Source organism: Parasteatoda tepidariorum, chromosome X1 (genome assembly GCF_043381705.1).
Source record: "Parasteatoda tepidariorum isolate YZ-2023 chromosome X1, CAS_Ptep_4.0, whole genome shotgun sequence".
NCBI classification, from domain to species: Eukaryota; Metazoa; Arthropoda; class Arachnida; order Araneae; family Theridiidae; genus Parasteatoda; species Parasteatoda tepidariorum.
The window spans coordinates 33,348,587-33,371,547 of NC_092214.1; the positions used below are offsets into that span (position 1 = coordinate 33,348,587).

General features: G+C 28.4%; 1 protein-coding gene across 1 annotated transcript in view; it reads left to right on the top strand.

The window, feature by feature from the left end:
* Nucleotides 1–7,430: 7,430 nt before the first annotated feature.
* The window catches only part of LOC107445948 (synaptogenesis protein syg-2), a 136,612-nt gene continuing 121,081 nt past the window's right edge, over nucleotides 7,431–22,961 (top strand). The window contains exon 1 of the mRNA XM_016060465.3: nucleotides 7,431–7,911. Within this exon, the coding sequence (XP_015915951.1) occupies nucleotides 7,860–7,911 (52 nt within the window). The 5' untranslated portion in view covers nucleotides 7,431–7,859. The remainder of the gene's footprint in view (nucleotides 7,912–22,961) is intronic.

Genomic DNA, 22,961 nt, shown 5'->3' on the forward strand with positions numbered 1-22,961 from the left:
AAAGGACATACTTTTTTGACGCAAACATCAAAGCACTTTTTTATTTTATTTAAATCAGAAGTTCAGTAAACCATAAGGGGACATGACCGCATACAAATAACAAAATGTCAGATATAAACATGATGCCAAAAGACGGTTTTCAATATGCTGAAATGTTTTATATTCTTGTATAAAACAATACCGTTAAACTGTAATATGGAAATAAATTTTGACACTAAATATTTAACTTTTTCAGCCACGATCAAAAATCAGTAGAAATAGCTGAGAAGCATTGTTAAAATAAAGATTTGATTAATTGTTTTTCTGATTTAAAAACTTGGATGGTAGAAACATAAACTTTTAAAGATTTATTCCAAAGAAAACGAAAATAAAATATTTTCAACCAGAAATCATTTTTAATACATTTTTATCGCTATAAGAGCTTGTCTTGCATTTTATCGGCTTAATGTTTGAGAAATGAGCTGTTTTTATTTTTCATCTTATAAAACTTTGAAGTTTCAGATTGGGAGAGGATAAATAAAATTTAATTAATGGACCGGGTCTTACTTTTATTAACACATTTTTATGATGATCATATTCCTTAATGATTTTAAATGCTTAGAAACGCTTCATTGCAGCTTAAATTTTAATGCTATATCACAGGTGATTTGACGTTATAAATTAAACGTTAATATAATTTTTATTAAAGATTAAAGCTACATTTTTATTGTAAATATGTATAGGTTAATCCGTTTTATTAATAATAATGAATAGTCATAAATTATAATTAGCCGAAATTATATCTTGCAACATTCCTGATAAAAAAAAGTTGTCGAAAATATTTTAAGGTATTGAATATCGATTCATTCAGAAGTTTTAGAGTGAAAAAGCAAACATATTAAAAGAATTTAACATTTGAAATTAAACTCTTTCTTTCGGACTACTTTTTCCTTTAAAATTCAGAATAAAAATAACGAAGCAGGTTTATATTTAGCAAAAAACGTTTTTTTTAAATTTGTGTATGTATGCATACAATGTATTAGGGAATTCATTATGCCGAAATTATTTCTTGCAGCATTCTTGACAAAACAATCTATGAAAATTTTAACATAATAAATTATGAAAATATAAGAAATGAAAATATATAAATATGATTCCCCGAAAATTTTAGCAAGAAAAAGAAACATATTAAAAGAGTTAATGCAAAGTTAAACTCGTTCTTTCTGAATATTTTTTTAAATATAGATATGAAAATGAAAGAGCAACAAAATTCTCACTGTTTCGAAAATTTTTTAATTTCACAAAGAGTATTTTGAATATATTTACAGATATACAAAATATATATGAACATAACAATCTTACTCAATTGAAGACGTGCGTCAAAATACAGTGATTAGGGAAAATACTGTGTTTTTAAAGGGGAAACCTTTTTAACTTTGCTTGTGGATCACTTAATAATAAACGAGGAATAAACATTAATAAGATAACATAGTTCGCCATACCTTCCAAAAATGCAATCTCTAAAAGTATTTCGTTAATTTATCTTGATTTTAATGTAAATACTTTTTTTGTTGCATTCATGGTCATTCCCGCCCTTCAATTTTTATGGTCATATTTAATTTTTTCTCTTTTGAGAACTACTAAATTGTCTACTCTGCACTGCAAGAAAAAAAGATCATGAAACTTTTATGAAACTTTCATAACTCAAATATCATGAAACTTTCTTCGTATTTGACGAAACCATTTCCATGTATATGCTCCGAGCGAGCATTGTATTATAGTGATGAAATAACTATTGCCACTACTTCGTGGAAATGGATTTCGCCAAAAGTAACTAAATCTTTCGTTATTCAATTTCATTTTTAGAAAAAAACGCCATGGAAACAATAACAAAAATGAGTGGTATTGTTGATCTCTTTTACGTGGAGAACATATAGGTGGATCAACGGCCCTAAAACAATACAAGAAAGACAGATAGAACATAGAGATAGTTTACATTCATGGCAGAAGCGGGATTCAAATCCCGGGATTTTCCTGGTATGATTCTAACTCCTTGACCATCATACAACCAGTCAGCTTGTGCCGTCATTCTATTTTCAATCATTTAGTTTTCACTCTAGTTTTGTTATTCCAGTTTTGTGATTCTAGCTAACAATCTGCCCAATGCACTACGATGCGGTCCTAAGTTAAGGAAACATTTTCGTCATATATTTGAAAGTTTGCATTTCTTCACAAATCACGCGATTTCATGACAAAATAATTCTCAAAATTAACGATAGGATTGCATTATCGTTAAAAATTAAGAGTTTTATTTCTGAGACAGCACATTAAAGTCATATGTTTTAAACTTTAATTTCAAACTTAAAAATTTTTTTCAAATTTAAAAATTTACTTTAGGAAAAGTAAAATTTCAATTAAGTAAACTTTTATGTATTTTGGAAAAAGATTTTTGGTGTTTAGGTTTCAAAATTTTCCTCCTAAAAGTAAATGCAAAGCGGAAAATGTAAAACCAACATTGAGAGGTCGAAACTTTCTTCACATGATTTAACTATTAAGATCAAATTTATTTTCTGCGTTGAAGGTACTCCATCCATTTTGATGGTCAAATATCGAATTCTGTTGAATAAAAGGTATATTTATTCAGGAAGATAAATTTTCTGCCCTATTTTTTACCTGCTTAGTTACATGATCTATTAAACTGGAAATTTAAGTTTTTTCAGTCAAACTATAAAGATTACATAAATATTAATAAAACCAGATCTTTCACGTCAGAACGAATGTTTTAAGTCATTAAATATATTTATAAACACAGCAAATTTTAGTTAACTCCATTCATGCTTTGCATTTTTGATTCAAAACTTGCTTTCAATTTGTAATAAATCAGAAGAATTTCATAAATATTTCATATTCTTAAGAGAGTAATAAATTCAATAATATTTTATAGGCTTCAATAACTTTTTGTGTGTTTTGCATGGAATAGTTCCCCTTGCCAATCTAATAATTTATTTACCATCCCTTTAATCAGATTACAAAAATTAATCCTGTTTTCTCGATTTCAAAATTATTTATCTAGAGGTTTGCATTTCGTTTCATATATCTTTTATAATAACTTTCCCTATGTTTAAAATTCTCCCTAAGTAAATTTGTATATTTATTTTTGTTTTATTCACCGAAATAAAATTAGATAGAAACTTTTCTACTGCTATACAAAGTATAATATATTAAAATCAATGGAGTGCTGAATATTAGCTAACCAGACAAGTCTTCATAAGACAAAATTTTTATAGTAAAGAATTTTAGCAATTCTTTACTTGCATGTGATTTAGTACAACTATTAGAATTTTGATTGATTATCAGCATTAATTGCTTTAATTTAATCATTAAAGCTTAATGAAAGTTCTTATTTATCAGTTTATTTTACTTATTAGCTAAATTTAGATTTTAACCGCGACATGATAAAAAAATAAGTAAAAAAACATCACAATGTTAAAGACCAGTTGCTACGACATTCTTATACAGAGCAAACACAAAACTAGTTTTCTGATATATGTCACTGCATTAAGATATTTTTTTTCTAGAAAAGAACTGTGTTTTACTTTACTCTTAAAGGAATATTTTAAATTGCCTACTTCCATAATTTTAACTTCATTTCTTTAAAATATACAAGTTGATCCATAAAGAAAAGCACTTATTTCTGGAATTTTCATCAAAAGTGATATCAAAGAGAAACACTCATTGGGGATCAGAAATGATTTTTTTTTTTTAAAATGTGAATATCACAAATCGAGGTACAGAAAGTGAATGTAATTCAGGTATGAACTGGAAGGTGTTCTGATTGTCAAATACTCGTTGTTTCCCCCCGTAATCAAACCAGTCATGTTGTTCATTACATTGACTTTTCTATTCTGTGTCAGATTTTGACAGCATTTCTTTTATTAAAAGCTTTTTTCTATTAAAGTCACATTTTGACAGCTAAAAATACATATTTCAAGCGACTTCTCCGAAGTACAATATATTGTCGTCAAAAGAACTTATGATGACTAAACTTTTTTTTGCATGATGCTGAAAAAATAAATCCATAATACACGCTTAATTTATAAAGTACCATAAAATAAGGTAGTAAAGACGTTTAATGATCGGCTAATTTGTCTTTACTTACCTTAAAAAATGTTTTCTTTTCACTAGTAAGTATATTTTGATGTCATCAATATTGCATTTGAAAGAGGAGATTATGTTATTTAACAAAAATCACGTTTTTATTTCAAATGTTAAGATATTTATTTTTTGTAAGCATTTTAGAATGTATCAGCATTTGTTTACAATTATCGGTATATTCATCTGAAATTCTAATTATTTAATGAAAAGGTTTTTCTCAGATATAAAGGGTGATCAGCGAAGACCACTCTTACTATGCAATTTAAAATCCTTATGAAAAGGAGAAAAAAAAGATTTATGTATATTAAGGTTCGTAAATTCATGCTTATAGTAGGGGAAAATAAAATGCTAGCAGAAGGCGCATGTAATGTATAACAAAACAGGTTTATTTGGAGGTTGAAACTTGAAGATTTCCTAAAAATAATCTTTTAAATCCTCTATGTTTCGTCTCTCTTAAAAAATCTTAGTTGCTGTTTATTGCATTCCCCTTCTTGTACTAAAATTTGTCAAATTTTTATAACGCTCTTATTTTTATCTCGGTAAAATATACATTTGCGATTCTTAAATCCTTATAATTTTTGTTTTCCTTTTTCCTAAGCATAGAAAAAAGACGTATTAAAGGTTGTATTTTTGAGTTACCCTTTTTAAGTAATTTAAATTTTAATTAAACTAGATAAAAATATATTTTTCAATGTAATTATACTTTAATTTCTTTAAACTTTTCATTTTTCTGAAATGTAATGCTTTTATTTTCATATATCATGAAGCAAACGACTTCACACATGTTAATAACATGTCAATTTAAATTTATGCTAATTACTGGTGAATTTTTCATGTAATTGTATTTTTAGCGTACTGAAAGTTATATTATTCTTAACCTATTAAAGACAAACATTTCATTCTAAAATAATCATCAAAATCACCTGAACAGTTTTTCTAAAAAATCAACTCTTATTTAATACAATTAGCATGTATTTCATTTTTAAATCTAGAACTGAATGTATTGAAATGTAATTAATAACGAAAACATTGCATTTTTTTATATTTAAAAAGAAGAGGATTTTTCTCAGTCGATGACATTTTACTAATTTTAAGCAACATGCAAAATCCTTAGAGGAACAAGAAATTAAGTAAAGAAATACATAAAATACTCACAAGCAAAAGCATAAGATCGAAATAAGTAGCATTTAATTTGAATATTATGAAAGACTACAAATAATTGAATTTTTGTGCAATTGCTGCCAGAAATATTTTCCGAAATTTCTGCAAAAAATTACACCTAAAAAATATTGGAAGGTTTAATTGAACAATCCCTTTTACAGCAGCATTACGATATATGTTCCTTTTAATGTATAAAAAGAAAAAAATAATTTGCAAAATCACCATACCTGTATCGTAAAGTCATTTGTGGTGAAAAAATACTGTATTGCTATTCCAGTAACCATTCTGAAGCATACATGTAGTGGGTTTTAATCCAGCTTACCATTCGATGCTTATTCTTGCTGTCTTTCGTAAAATTGTGCTATCTGTTTTTCAAACTGAATGCCGTTCTTTGTATTTACAAAAAAGCCCACATATGCACGGAAAAGCAAATAAATCCACTACCATATAAAATATGGATGAAACTGTCACCACAGTTTGATACATCTAAAATTAGTAACTTTAAAACACTTTAATTAAACATTTGAAGTCATTATTCTTGTCCTTTTCCTTGGTTTCACTGAGAATGTCCTGACCATACAGGTATGATGATTTTGTCAGAAATTTTATTCTCCGCTTATAAACATCTCACTGATGTATCCTTAATTCGTATATAAGGTAAAGTTAAAGGAACAAGGCTGTTATATTCTTCTGCCAGAGCTTTCCATGAACTTGAATTAACATACGATCAAAATTTCGGTTTTCAAACTTTACAAAGTATACTAAACAAACTATGGATATCTTTTGCTGTCAGAAACTGAAAAATTGTGAAGGTGATCTAATGAAGATGCCGGCTTCAACGTTTTTTTCCTTTTGGATAAGTTCGTAAGATATCTTTGCCTCGGTAGCGGTGTGGGAAAAGGTTTTGCTTAATTCTACTGGTAGAGAGCCGGTGATTGCGTGTTCGATCCTGGGAATCGAATAAATAACCGGCGTGTATTCGCAGTAAGGTTCACGTTATCTCTGCCGTGGCTAAAAGTAATATCGTTTGTTGTGGTGTGAAAGTATGGAGAAAGGGATAAAGCTAAGACACTGTCCACGTCATTCAAAATGTACAAAATTAAGTGACATTCCTTTAATAGCTGTTAAGAGATAGAGCCTTGAGAAATCGGCTAGGTGCTTAGACGTAGAGGGGTGTGTTTAAAATATCTATAACAATAATCGGAGTATACTTATTGCTCTTCTAGATCTCTTCTGTATTGTTATATGAAAGTTGCCCAGTGTGTCCTATCGGAAACTTCGGGAATACTTTTTAACTAGTTTCTTCTCAATTACTCTTATTTTCTTTCTTTAAAAGTGCTAATTATTCTAGACAAAAATATTTGCGTTTTTTTTTTAAAAAAAAAAGCCAGGGATTTAATTATAATTATTCCTGAAACAAAGTCTTATATAAAAAAAGTTTGCTTGCACATTTTTTACGTCATACTGGAGCAGCACATTGGGCTATTGGCGACTGCCTGGGAAACATCGCTGAGGATGATTAGGATACAACATGCGTACATTACATCCCATTTTGCAAGTAAGACACATTCTTACACCATCCACAGACTGTAATTCTTACCTGAACCAGAGCACGATCAATCTCCGATTCAGTACCCCCAGAGGTATTGATTTGTTATGGGAACATTGGAGGACTTTGTGATCCCGACAGATTTAGTGTACATCAGTCATCATTTTGTGTACGGGGAGCCTTCAGCCGACAGGGATCAAACTCACAATCTCTCGAGCATAGATCCAACTCCCTACCAGATAGGCTATCCAGGCCCTATATAAAAGAAGCACTGTTTCGAAAGTATCCAATCAAACATCTCAGATGTAACAAAAGTTTCGAAAGTTAAGTTTCGTAAAAGAAATTAGCAAACCTAGTTAAGCATTTTCAGAAAAACATTAAAGAAACTAATAACTGTCATTGCATTTTAGTTTTTTTTAAATTGTTTATATTTTTCAGTCAATTTACTTTAATATTGTATCGAAAGTTACAAAATGCCCCGTTATAATGGGACAAACATTAATTCATAAACCCTAATAAACATACACCAGTTTAAATAGTGTGACGTTATTGCCAAAGTAATAAAATATTTCTCTTTTAAACAAATAGCTCTGGATAAGTTAGTATGACAGTTATTAAAGTTCCCCGCTACAACTTCTTTGTCTCTTAACTACCAAGCGGTGCTTTGACAAGAAAAGAATTTATGGGAGATACAGAAATTAATTCTTGAAGAGAAAACATTTGCCCCTTTTGTTCCTTCAATCAAACACATATCAAGAAGACCGTGAAAACAAACCATTAATTGCTACTCATCGTCCCTTAGAAGCGGCGCAACAAGCGCATGCGCAATTTTCTACCCGCGTGTTTTCCGGATTAGGGAGTAAGGCAGACGAGAATGTGCGATCCGGGAGATTAGGACGTGTCCGGGCGATGCTAGACTATTCGACGGTGCCGGCGCACTTAACCGGACTTTCCGGGCTAATGGATTAAGCGAAACTTTTAGAAGTTTGCGGATTATTGAAAAAAAAAGAAGAAAATGATGAAGAATTTTGCTTTGTATCTTCTGTTTTTCTTAGCTTTGCTCAAAGGTAAGAATTTTATTTGAATAACAAAATATCGCGTGGTAAGTTTTAGTTCGAAAAGAAAAATGCGGAACAGTGAATAAAAAAATTCAAAAACGAATTTTTTATATGATTGGGTTAAATTCTTTGGACTCAAATGAAAGAGGAAAAATAACATGGACATTGGTCATAAAATACTGTTAAGTTTTTTGGGAGTTATTCCTAAAAGACAAACGCGTGAAGTGACGCAAAACGTTAGAGGCGTTTATTCTTATTATCGAGAAACAAGTCTCTATGACCGAAAAAAAAATTATAGTTATTTTTGAAAAAAGAAAAACCTGAAAAGGGAAATTTTGAAATATTTAAAATAATCTTTTAAAACAATCTCAGTGGATTTTTAATTAATTTAACTCGTTAATTCAAATTAATTTCGCACTTATTAAAATGAAATTTAATTTTCTTTAAAAGAACACTAATTTTGTTTTTGCGATGCTAACTTTTAATTTCCATGATCTTTATAAAATTTATCACAATTGATAAAAGTTGATATATAAATTAAGATCATATTTGATCTATTTAAAACCATACAAATTAATATAAATTCTTCGTGCAAGTTAAGATTTGGGAAAATTAAGGACGTATTTGATTGATTTGTTTTAAGATCGTATTTTTAAGTAGTAAAGTTTAAAAATTTGAAGTTACACAGCTTACTTCTTCAAAACTACTTCAAAGAATAAACAATCTATATAAGTCATTAGTTTTAAATTTATTCTTTAAAATAGTAATATTATAAAATTTATATAAGTATTTTTTTGTCATAAAAATTATAATAATGGATTATTAAGTATTTAAAATTTGTGTCTCTCTCTTAATACTTGAAGGTAAATATTTAAGAAACTATTCATATTTTAGAAAATTTTTTAAATATTTAGTATTTTGGGCCATCCTAATTCTGATGTTTTAATTCAACCTTAATTCAATTTCTTCATTATTTTATTTTTGTTGAAAATTCTAATTTACTTGTGATGTGTCATTTAGATCTTTAATTTTTTTTGTGTTTCATCTGCCTTATTATTGAATTTAAGTTAATAAAACTTAGTAAATTTGGGTTCGAAAAGAAATTTTAACAATTATCTAGAAAAAAATGGAATTGTGCAGGGTGCGTAAAAATATGTTGTTAAAAGTTAAACGTTTACATATAATGTGTGAAAAAAATTTAAAAAAATTTTACCCCAATCATATCATTTTTCAATTTTTCTTAAATAAGTTATTGATTCTTTTGTTCTACAAATATAAGTGATTTGGAAAATATGAATTATGACTCGGCGAATAAAATTTTTAAATTCAAGTTTCAGCTATTGACTACAGGTTTGTATAGACTCTAGTAAGCAAGGTTCAAGCATGTTTTACACTGGAGTCATTAGAAGGTAGAATTAATGTTATTTAGAAAAAAAATAGTTTTGCAGTAAACTAAACCTTATATAAAATATTTTTCAGTTATTCTTATATTATATTGTAATTAATGGCGTTCCGTAAATAATTTAAAAAACGTCATGCAATGAAAATATAAGTTTTTTATTTAAATGAGTTTTTTTATTGTATAATTTTATTTAACTTACTAATGTTTAGCTTTTTGCTCATAATACGTTATTACTATGAAACATTTGAGCTACCATAGTTTTATGATTGCTTCGCTTGATTAAAACACGAAGGAATTCGTTTTACGTTGCTAAAAACGCTGAAGGAGCATGGCTTAAATTTATTCGAAAGAATTGAAGATTAAATTCAAAATGGAAATGTGGGTATTTGCGACTGATTGTACAAAGTAACATACTTTATTTAAGCAAACTTACCGCTGGAGAAATAGCACTCACCGTACGATGGCGCTGAGAAAGGCTAAGGTAAATCCAGGTGACTGTTCCCATTGCCATATACATCCCTATTGTTGAAAGAAGCTTTGCAAATAAGTTATTCAGATTTTTCATTTTAAATTAAAAGAGAATTTTTAATACATACTTTTAAACATTTTTTAATTAAAAAGAGGACGAGGAGTATTGTTTTAATATTATTAGTTGATTATGTGATTGCATAGAACTAACCTTTTAGTTGCAGCTAGTCAGGTGAAAAAATTTTCCTCCTGTTACTGTGCTTTTTTGCAGAAATTCATCCCCCACTTAGACGGGGGAGGTAACTATTTTAACCAGCTATGAATAGGAAACGTTTTGTTGTAGTTCTCGTCACAAATTGTAATTCTTGTCACTAATGTCACACTTGTCACAAATTGTAATTCTTGTCACTAATATCACAATTCTTGGAGACAAAAGTAGCAGGGTTGTAGTGTGGATCGTTAATGGCAGATATTTTGGCTTGCTTTGGCATTTTTTATTTGTGATGTTTAAGACATTGTGAGGAAAATTCAAAATTTAACTTTTAATTAATTTGATTTAATAAAGTGATATTTTCTCTAATGCAAAACAAGCATTCATTTAAAAATTATTAAAACATTTCACCAATTTGAAATAAAACGGGCATTTTATTGTTTCTGAAAGATTGTACAAAACTGTTAGGAACGAAACTTTTTTAATTTTTTCCAATAAATGGAACATTGTTTGAAGTTTTATTCTTATCTTAAGATCATAAACACATCAATTATTATGGATAATTTTGAAAAGCAAATTACTAAAATTTGTAACGAATACACTAAAAGAATTGAGATCGGCGGGCAGATTTTTTGTTGCAATTTTCCGGCCTCTGCATCAAGTTCCCATACCACTCTACTGTGAATGGAATTTTCCATTTCTGAAATCGCTAGGACTCGGGTTTATGTAACGTTTAGTTCCTAAAAGTATCTATATCATGAGTGTAATATAGACATAAATACTAGAGTGTAAACTATTGGGTTAAAATATGGCACCGTTTTGCAGCTGAACGTGTCAGGTTATGAAAAAGATGTTGTAAAAGTTTAATTGCAAAACATTTTGAAAAAACTGAAAATTTGTAAATAGAATCTAATTACAAATATTTAATATTATTGAAAAACGTGGCTCATATTTAAATGATTTCTTAGACAATTTAAGAATAATTTTGAAAAATATGTTAAAAGTTGCTTGCAGTCTGTAGTCATTGAACATATTTTAACTCGTTCAAATTAGTTCACATTGTTTTATAGAGAGCTCAAAAAATTTAATCTTTTCCTTTTCAGAAAATGTAAGCAACCTTTAAAATTCTCCAGTATTGTTGCTTAACAAGGCTTCAAATGCCTGACTTTGCTTTGTAACTTATATCTTTCCATCTATCTTTAAAAATACAGTCACACTAAATATCAACTAGTTACAAAACCTTTAAGTAAAACTAAACTAATAAATTTGTCTGACTTATTTTTTACCTTGCATTTACATTGCATAAAATAATTTTCATAAAATAATACATGATTTATTTGATCTAGAGTAAGAACTGCTTTGTAGTAAATGTACTACAGTACGTACATCTGCGTATCTATATTTTTTTCAAACGGTGTTCATAAAAACCAACAGAACTTCTTATTGATTTGATAAAGAAGAACTTTCTTTATGCAAGATTTTTGTTAATTTTATTTTAGAGTTTGTATTTTTGTCAGTTTAGTTATCATTTTTCCCGTTATAAAAATTTTCATTTATGTGCTCCTTTAAAAATATTTCCACGACTTTGAATTGTAATAAGTGACTAATTATTTCAGTGTAACGAGATTTTATGCAGTGTATTTGAAAAATATAAACAAGCCACACTTAAGCGAAAAATATATGCCTTAGTGATTAATTTAAGTCCCTTCAAGTGAAATCTATCAGATGTTTCTTCAAAGCAGAAGATTTGTATCCAGAGAATATCTTCAAATGATTACTTACGGAAATGAGAGAATCATTAAAATACTATGCTGTATTTTACCTGTTAGTCTCACAATTTCATAAAATCATTGAGCTCTTCCTTTTTTGCAGTAAGAAATATTATTATATAGCGTAGTTAATATTTTGTAGCTGATTCATTTTTGTCTCTGTCGAATTCAAACCAAGATATAATCAAAGAGTAGCGAAAAATTAGCTAAAGAATCAAGGCAAAGACTGCTTAGCTATTAAATAACACAAAGAAAAACTATTTGTTATGCAATAAAAGCTGTTAATTTTTAGACTGCTTACCTGGGCATTCTTTCTTCGTAGACATTAATACGGTGAGGACGTGAAGCGCATGAAAAACGTATTTCTGCTTATGCCTTACTTTCACCCTTGCGGCGCTCTCTTATTAAACGCAAGGCACACCTTCCTGACTTAACCCCTTCCTTCTCGCTGTCGTGAAAATGGCTGGGTGAGATTTCTCCCGCTATTTCTCGCTCCCGTGATATTGAATGGCTGGAGTGTTCAGTAGTAACGCGCCAATAAGAATAAAACTAATTTATTTCTTTTGCCGGGAAAACATTTTATTTCTCATTTTACACACCTGATGGCAGTGCCAGGATATTTTTTAAGGCAATTGCAGATAGTTAGTTTATTTTAAACTAGTTGCAACACTAATCAAATACGTAATACAGATGCAAAAGCCAAAAAAATAGGCGCTTTTATGACCGTTTTCTTGAAAATTAACCGATCGTTAAGGAGTTAATTCACAAACGCTGACGGCGGGGGCGTCCTTGACTTGTTCGTGTGTCATAATAAACAGCAGCAAAGTTTCAGCTTAGAGCTAAAGAGAATTTTGTTACAAGATTTATATAATACGAAATTAGGACGTAAAATATCATCATTGGCAGACGGATTATGGATTAGAGTCCCCTTGCCGTCAGGCTAAGCATGGTTGTTTTTTGCGATTTTCTTCTCCATGTAACACAAATGAGGGTTAGTTCCATCAAAAATTCCTGCACGAGGGCAAATTTCTCCCAGTACTTAATCCAGGAATTCCATTGTCTACTAATTGTCAAAATTACAAGGATACGGAGTTGAACGTTGGTAAATAGTCGTAAACTGAAAATTCGGTCGACTGTTCAACGACTGTTACAAAATAAAACAAAATACTTAATTAGAAATATAAGTAATTAAGATTAATAATTTTAATAAGAATTTAAGGACATAAAATGTCAGTTACAATAAGATATTCCATTAAATACAAAAGGACAATTAATCTTTCTTACAATAATCTATATGACCATAAAAACTGACTGTTACGATGTTCTATCTTTACAAATGTCACTAAAACTATTAATCTTAAAAGTGAATCAGATCAAAAAGGAGTCAAAAATTAATGTTTAATTTTTAAATATTCTGTTCATTTACCATTTAAATATTAAATATTTAACACTGTTTATTATGCTAATTTTTCAACCAACAATTTAAGAATCACTTACAAATTATCCAATATTAAGAGAGGTTATTACGGCACACCCTACATGTAAAAAAAGGAAACGAAAAATCAGTGAAGTTTCTATTAAAAACTTGAACATCATTCGAACATAGTGCTTTGTTTTTAAATTATTTTATTTCTATTATTATTCTTTTTCTATTATTTATTTTAGTCCATTTAATTGTTATTTTAAATTAATTATTTTATTCCTAATTAACTTTAATGATTTAACATAAATTACAGTGAAGCTAAAATTTAGAAATTAAAAACCATGAACAATGATTTTAAATAAAGCATGTGAAAAATCTGTCGTCTAATATAAAGTCAAAAATACCAAAAGTTCCGTGTTATCACAAGCACAAGTGAAAAATGTCCCAAAATAGCACAATCTTATGTCACGAAAAGCGACATAAGAAGGTGTGGTTGTCGTAAGCAGACTTACGTCACTTTTCATTGTGGGAATCCGCCTTCCTTGTCTCAGACGTTTAAGTGTGGGAGCTCTCTAGAACTTACTGCCTTGAAATTGCTGCATAATAGATATTTTGACAAATGTGGAACGTATTACAAAGTGAATTTACGTGAAATATATTACGTGCTCTTTATTGCATAATTTTCAAGCAATAAAGAAAAATGTGTTATTTAGAGTGTCGCAAGTCTGGGATTTAAAAAATTTTTTTTTAAAAAAATCAATTACCTTTCTTTTTAAGGTACATTGTCAAAAATTTCGGATCAGATAGCGGTAAAAAGCACTGGCATACTAATTACCGGTACTTTTTGCCGCAAACTTTTATGTAAGAGGAAATATGATATACCGTTATTTTTACTGTAATATTTACAGTTAAATCATTGTAAAAATTACAGTAAAAATAGATTTGTGGTAAAATGGAGTTTACGGATGCTGCCGTCAGAACGTCATTACTTTTTATCATATTCTGAGCCGGAATTTTTCACAGAGTAAAGTTTAACGTTATTATTTACTAGCATTTTTTTACTAATTTTTTCTCTCTTCACACCGTTTTTCTTCAACTAAATAGAAAAACCAGGAGGATAGACTATCAAAAAAGATACAATTAAAAAAATAAATATAATTCGTAATTTTTTTCAACAATAATTTTTTGTAAAATCTTGCTGGAAGGTAATCGATAAAAATCAGAACATTTTTATCTTTCTGATATATTTCGGCCTTGAAAGGCACCGTCAGAAAGGCGAAAGATGAATTTAATTTTATTTTCACTTGTCAACCATCTAATAAAAGAAATTTAAAACCTTTGAGTTTTAATCCCCAGTGCACTTAAGCCAAAACGGCAGACGGACAGCAATAATTTTATTCTAGTCTACATTCCAAAATACGAAAAATATAAAATAACCGACTTCTTTGAAGGAGCGATTTGAACTGTATATTAAGAAGTTATGCGTAAAAGTAATATTCAATTTAGGGAAATTAAATGAAGACGTCATATATCTTAAGAATACTTTATTTGGAGCAAACGAAAAATTATATTTTTAGAAAAATTAGTTGTAAAAATACGATAGAAAGTGGATAACTTTTAAAATTTAATGTGGTGCATTTCAGTATTAGTGATATTATAGGATTGATTGGCATGAATAAAATAACGATTAATCAATGATTTAAATAATGCAATATACTTAATTTACCAATATCGATTTACTTTAAGAAATCAGTAATAGAAACTATTTATAAACATTTGCTTTTAATTCTTTAATATTTTTTTGTCATTTTAAATGGAATTTATATTTTATTTATATCGTTTTTCTGAAATAATAACTTTATGTTTCGAATAAGCATAAAAAAACTAAGGAAAAAGGATGTTTTACTTACGGACTTAAAATAAATATTTTGTCACTCGCTTTGTAAATTTCAACATATCCTTATTTTTAAATTTTCTTCCGGCTTTTTTTTAGTTAAATTTATTTCAAAGTTATGATAAGTAAAAAATGTGATTTAAATTCATTAGCGGGTTTCTTTTTTAATCCTTTCTTCAGCTAAAACAAGAAAATATGATGTTTAAATTCTGTTATAATAAATAAGTGTTATGATAAAAAATCTTATACCATTGTTAAAATTCCGCAAATTATTTTCTTTCAAAACTTACATTGGTAGATTTTTTTACTGTGAAAAAGGGGAAATAAAATGTTTGCTTTTAGACTCTTGAATGTAAATTGCCTTTACTAAATTGTTGAAAAACTTGAAATCATTTAATACATAGTATAGATGAAACAGATACATAAATATATTGTCTAATTACTTGATTTCAAGGATGTTTTTCATTAGGATTGTTAATGTTTCGAACAATTTGTTTCAAATGAAGTGTTGAGCGAATGAAAAGTGCTTCTACTAAATGGTAGAAAAAATTTTAAAGAGTTTTTCACAGTACTTGACAAGAAAGTTCGTAGAAATATTTTAAAATCATAATTGTTCTTCGCAATCGCAAGTTAAGAAAATAACTTTCAAATACTACCGCAAAAAAATAAACTTTAACTGTGGGAAATACCTCTGAATAAGTTTAACTGGATTTTCTTGAAACAGGCACGTCGGACTAAAAAAATTTTGTATTGAAATAGTTAACACAGTACAGAGTGCTAAAAAAATTCAAAAAGTAAAATCTAACAAAAAATACGTGTTTTGCAATAATGATAATTTAATTCATATATGCTAAAATTAACGTTAGTTTAAATTTAAGGAACTTTAAGTGAATTAGAATGGCGTTATATAGAAACCTTTTTCAAGCAATTTTGCACGTTAAATCTGTCGAGTCACAAAGTCCTCCATGTTCCTATAACAAATCATACCTCTGAGGGTACTAATCCAGGAGTTTCCTTGTTTTCTGGATTGGTTCAAAATTTCAGGGCTACGGAGTTGAACATTAGTAGTCGTAAACCCCAAAACTGGATCGTTTGTTCAACGACGGATATAAAATAAAATAAATATATGATCAGTGAAAAAAAGTTTTGTCTTGTGATTTTTAAGGAACTTATGATTAATAAAATCTAGCATCTAGTCAAAAAGCTTAGATTCTTATAGACCTTTTCTTATTTTTAGAACTAGGTAATTTTAAAAAGTTTTTTTTTTCAGCTTCTTTTGTGGTACAAAAATTATAAAGAAATTTAAAATATAAAGCAATGGAAAAAGCAGCGCTGTCTGCTAATGTACGTGAAACGAAAGAAAAAGAAGATAATCTCCTGCTCCACATGTACAGATGCCATATACGCACAAATAAATTAAAACTATTACTAATTGTTAAAACTGCATTAAACTGTTATTAAATTAAATTGGATCATAACTTTAATTTGACCTAAAAAGAGAGAAAGGCAAATCTGAAAATAAAAAAGACATTTACTTTTTACAGATTTCAAAATACCTTGGAACAAAAAAGGCAAATTTGGAATTGGAAAAATACAAATACTTTTTACAGAATTTTTGCATTAATTATATACATCCATACGGAGTGGTGAGTAATGGCCGCTGTTAATATGTATTTTTAGAATCCTTATCTAAAAGGAAAGCAAAAGAATATGCAAATTGGGGTTCGAAAATTTATATTTAATGGAGAGTAAAATAAAAATAAAAATGTTTTCGAAATCTGACAAATCATGGTGTATTAATAATGCTGGATTAATAAACAACAACAAAATATGTTTAACAGAGAGGTGTTGAAAGACTATTATTTTAAGCACTTACAAGTTTCAAAGTCCAATTAAACTTGTTTTGATGTTTATTACATCCGCCTTTAGTCAGATTTCAATAGCGTTTTCAATTTTTTTTCGTTTTCGTAAGGATTCTAAGAATACACATTAAGTAGGAGCGCTACAGAATCATCTTCATATATATTTATAAAATATTTTACAATCATATGGGAACATGCAGACACAAACTCAAACCAGAGCCTCTATGCGTAATCGTTAATTATACATTATATATAAGGACAAGGGCACATGTCACATTTACGACCAATATTAAAACGCGACATGCTGAGGCCTGCTTGCTTTGCCACACTATTTTGAAACATCGTAAATAATTAACTATCACTTGAATATACCAACTTTATCGCTGGAATTATATTTTACAAAAAGAAGAAGAAAAAAATTCTGTTTTATTCCATAGTGCTACTGTCTTTAAAGACTTTTTTCCAACTTTAGATTAAGTATATGTATGTTACTTTTATTGAAACACATTATTTCTAACCATGTATCACAAACACTTGTGTACGTGTGTTTCTGTAATTAAAGTGCAAAAATATTTTATAATTTTATGCTTAAATAATTTTTAAGGAACAAATCAAATTAATTTAGCTTATTTTTATTTGCTCATTCGACTAAATTTATTTATCAACAAAACTCACAATTCACATGTCGATCATTTTAAGAATTAAAATAATAATATATTTTTTATTTATTTCTAACACAATCTATAGTGTTTTTTTTTACATCGCAAAACTTATTTTTTTATTCTATGACAGGTGTTTCTTTCGGGAGAGAAAACTTCTCTTAGATCATCAGATTATTTTTTGCGAGTAGTTTTTATTTTACATCCAGCGAATTATATTCACAATTCGTTTTCAATTAGCCGCCTTTTTAAAAAAATGCAAAGTGTGTATCAGATCTTTTTTTACAGAGTATTCATCAAACGTTTTAGAAAATTCTTCTTTGAAATATATTTCTTCTTTTTTTGGGCTGTTATGCTTTACTTTAGTCATTTTTTATGTGACTTTTGATTTTTTTTGCCCATTTCTTCTCTTGATTTTGCCTTAAGTGTAATTTTCCTAGCTCTAATGCATTTTTTTTTCAATTAGGATGTCTTATTTTAATTTTTATGTTGTTTCTAAATGTCCTTTATGCATTTAATTATTCCCGTTTTAAGCAAGTGTCAGCGTAATTTTATACTATTTTAAGAGTTTTTTTTTTTTGAAACCGTAAAAAACATTTTCATTATTTAAAAATTTCTTTTATTTGAGTGAATGCTTGTGATTATTTTGATTGGGTTATGCGCTATGCCGAGTTGTCTTCATACAACTATTTTTTCACATGAATGATTTTCCTTTTATGTCCGTTTTGTGAACCGTGATCGGATTTTTTTTTTTTTTTTACAAATTTTGCTTTTGATTTTTATTTAAACATGTAGTTTCATGTATGACGATTTGTCGTTAGGGGCAAAAGAAACTTAGTTAAAAATCTTGTTATCTGAAGATTTAACGATTTCCAAACTTTGACTGGAGTAAATTTGCTTTTACGCATTTAGCATTTATTTAGAATTCAGGATTATATATATATTTTTAATTTATTATTTTGGGGCATTTTTGTGGAAAACTTAGAATTACTCGCTGATTCGACGCATATTTTAACTGAATTTTAATGTTTAATGTGTTACAGTTTGCAAATATTAATCATAAAAGCCGAATATTTCTAATTTGACTTAATCAAACGGACTCAAATAAAAAAATATATATGTTATTTCTGACATATTTTTTTTATTACTGAGCAAAACCTGCACTGGCGATTGCTATATGGAAATTCTTAAGGGATTTTATATTTTATTTTGAGACATTTTTAATAAGTCATTATAGTACAATTATATTGATAGTTTTAGCTTTAGAATTTTTTTTTATAGTTTTATAAAAATTTCGTTGAAAAAACATCATCAGTTGTTATATTTTAGCAAGTTAATCCAGGAGGTTGTCTTTATGAAAGATAAAAAACAAAGTACTTGTTTTTATTTATTTAAATTTATTTTTTCTACCTCCATCTTTGAACTGCTAATCTATAAATTGGTAGTAATCAATATTCAACTCTGTCAACTTATGATTTTGAACTCAAACCAGACGACAAGGGAACTCCTAAATCAAACATCGGAGCAAATTTGACTTTTTGATGAAACTAACACACGTTTTCTTTGTGTTACGTCTTGAGCTAAACTTAAAACTACATCACATGGTTAGCCTAACGATAAGAGATTCTGATCCTTGATTAACTTTTCAGTCCGAGTATTTATTTAAGCACTGTGAGTGGTACAAGCAACACGGGATCAGCATACAAGGTGACCAGATGTCGTCGGGTTTCAAACCTGGGTTGCCGCTTTTGGAGGCATTTTTTTGGCTAAGTAATTATGAAATTGAAGAAACTAAAAAACTCTAAGCATTAATGTCGTATATGTGATAAATTAAATACTAAATTTTCGCAGAAACTCTACATTCCCTGATTGTTGTTTTCTAATTCCTTGAAAAAAAAAGAAAAATTTGAGCACATTTTGAAACAATCTTTAAATTTGTCACCAAATTGAGTAAGAGAAAAAAAAAAGTGTATGAGTAATCCATATTCTCTATAAAATATATTCGCAATCATAACTGTAATCTGTTTTCATTAAGAAACCACCAAATGATATAAGGAATATCTAGGAAATATCTAGTAGATATCATTAAATGAATTTTAAACTAAACTGGGAAATGCTCCTTTTTTAACAAATTTTATGGCCTCACTTAGTTTAAAATATTCAATGTATAAAAATATAATTACTCTGGAGTCAAAAATTCAGTGAATTCAGTTTTTATGAAGAAGCTGACAAATGATCTAGTTTGTCTATAGAAATGACCTTACATGGATTAAAAATAATTTAAATATAACTCTCATAGGAAAATGTTTTGACTAGCCAATTTTTTAAACATTTACATAATTTAAAATGTACCAAACGTGAAGAAAACAAATTCGTTGTTTTAGGAGGAGGTCTTGAAATGATCAATGAACCAGTTCTTGATCAATGAACCAGTTTTTATGAAGAAACCAAGAAAAGTTCCAGTTTATATCTAAAAATGACCTATTTCTTATTATGGAATAAACAGCAAAATGTTACGACTAACTAAATGCTTAAATAATTTAAAACATACAAAACATGAAGAAATATATGGTCTATGGAGAAAGATTTAATGGATTCCAGTTTTCATACACAACTACAAATGATCTAGTTATTGTCTAAAAACGACTTAATCGATATCATGAAATTAAAATAATTTTAACGGAAAAATGCGTCTACTAACCAAACATTTGAATATTTAAGTAATTTAAGACATACAAAACATGAATAAATGTATGGTCTATGGAGAAAGATTTAAAGGATTCCAGTTTTCATGCACACACCTTCAAATGATCTAGTTAACATCAAAAAACGACTTAATTGATATGATAAGATGGAAATAATTTTAGCGGAAAATGTTATTACTAACCAAATTTTTAAACATTTATTTTGTTTAAAATCTACGAAACATAAAGGAAACATACTGATTTAGGAAGAAAGATTTCATGTTTAATTAGCATGCTAATAGGTAATTAGGATTTTAAACGGTTGAACGTGTTACTGAAATAAGGGGGAGTTTTTTCGTGACTGAAATTTTCTGACGTCATTTTATGCCCCACGTTTTGACTAGATTTATTTTTAAGAACTGAATGAGAAAAGGAAAGCAAAAATCAAATTTTCACTTTGCACAGAAACAAGTTTGCAGAATGTATTTACATTTGATAAATGATAGTCTTTTAATGAACTAAATATTATTTTTTCAGAAAAATAGAGGAAGATTGTTTTGAATAAATTCCACATGGCTTTGCAGTTTTTAAATGAGAATTTTAGAAATAACTAATTGGCTTGTATTAAAAATATTGCTTAATTTCTTATTCAAAAAACAACTATTTTAGTATGAAGATTAAATGAAATTTGTTATCAGGCATTAGAGTTATAGCAATCAAGTGATCTATGATTAAATCAAAATAAACAGCTTGAAGCAAAATTACTTTTCAATTGATCTAGAAAACACTGATTAAATATCAGAAAAAGAACTGTGGAATAAACAAACAATTTAAAATTATTTAGGGAAAAGAAATCTGTAAAGGAGGGCCATGCAGCGAGAAATTCATGTAGTTTCAAAGGTAGTGTAGGCAAATAGGTTGCTATTTTTTCCTCCGATAAGCATAAAATATATTATATCTACTTAAAATTTTGAAATTGAAGAATTCCAGACGTATCCTATAGAGTTAGATTCGAGAGCAACTGTCTCAAACTTTCGGATTTAAATTTCTGTTTACTTATCCTGTTCTCTTCGATAAAAATGTATAGAATCAGAAATCTCAATTTTAATATAAAATCTGAGTTGCCTGTAGTGCCTGTCAAAGTTAGACAACCCGATCAGAGAAAAAAATCATGACTTAAATTTAACGCAAATTTTTTAAATCAGCATTCATGCTTGCGATTAAAAAAACTAATTATATTAAAAATTAGAGTCAATAATATGCTATTACACTGAGAAAAAAGTATGGTCAAAAGTATTAGAAAATGATAACATTTACCGTGTTTCCCGCTCTATGAGAACACCGAAAAGGCCGGTAAATTTTACCAAAGAACTGTGATTATGATTTTGGTAAAATTAACAATTAAAATAAATCCATATGTGATAAAATTAAGTAAATTTGGCGTTATACGGCTTACTTAAAAGGTTAAATTTACTTTTCAATTTTGTATTTTTTGCTAAATATGGGGAAATTAGAATTATAATGATGAAAACTAGAATTTCCGCTAAAACCTATACTGTATGAAAGGAAAAATTTCAAAAATGAATGGCTTTAATATAGAATATTTAGTTACTTATTACCGGGACTATGTTTTTATTCTTCTTCTTTTTGTAATTTTAACAGAATTTTTTTTTCCGTGCGTACAATATTAGCAAATTTTATTTTTTACTTGCAGTTTTTATATCATTACGGCTGAAAAGATGTTCTGAAGTCTACATGAAAGTCGAAAAGTAGGCAGTAAAAATCTGAAAAAAGATAATGAAAAAACTACTCGCATTATTTAACGGGCTGTTAAAAACTGTGCTCCAAAAAGCAACGGACCATCCTGAATATCTTTTGATCTAATGATCGGATCTTTACGTTCTAGGATTCAAACTTAATAGTTCGAGGGGATAATCTCGAATATGTTATATAATTAGATCAGATGACATTTTAAGCTACGAAATCACGCACAAAAACGTACTTTCTCTGAATAAGCATAAATTTTTTTCAATGGATTCCGATTTCAGACCTCCGAAATCTAGGGTATGGCTGCAATCTAGAAAATATGGACCCCATAGTTTGGTTAGGAAAGTGGTCCTAAGTTTGGACCCCTTAATTTTAGCTTTACTTTTTGGGTATTGCACCATATCTCGAAAACCTTTTAGGCGAAACATTTTTGCGCACAATTATATAATTCGCTTATTTAAAGATAATTCTACGCGAAGAATAAAATGTAGTAAATGTTTATTATTTTTTATTATTTTTTGAAATAATAGTCTAAAAATTTTTGAATTGTAAGATACGCAATTGCTTGCTGATTTCGCTCAAATTTTGTATTTTGTCATGAGAAATTGCATACCTAAAAAGGACGCAAAAATTTTATATCTTACAATTAAATTTTTTTTGACAATTATTTAATAAAATAATAAACAATAATAATAACTTCTTACTGAAATGTATTTCCTGTGTGAAATTATCTTTAAATAAACGAGTTTTATAATTTTGTGCAAAAAATTTTAAATTCGCTTAAAAATTTCTCGAGAAATGGCGAAAGACGCAAAAAGTAAAGTTAACTTCAAGGGGTCCAAACTTTGAACCACTCTCCTAACCAAACTATGGGGACAATATTTCCCAAATTAATTTCGAAAACAAATATTTCGAAAAAA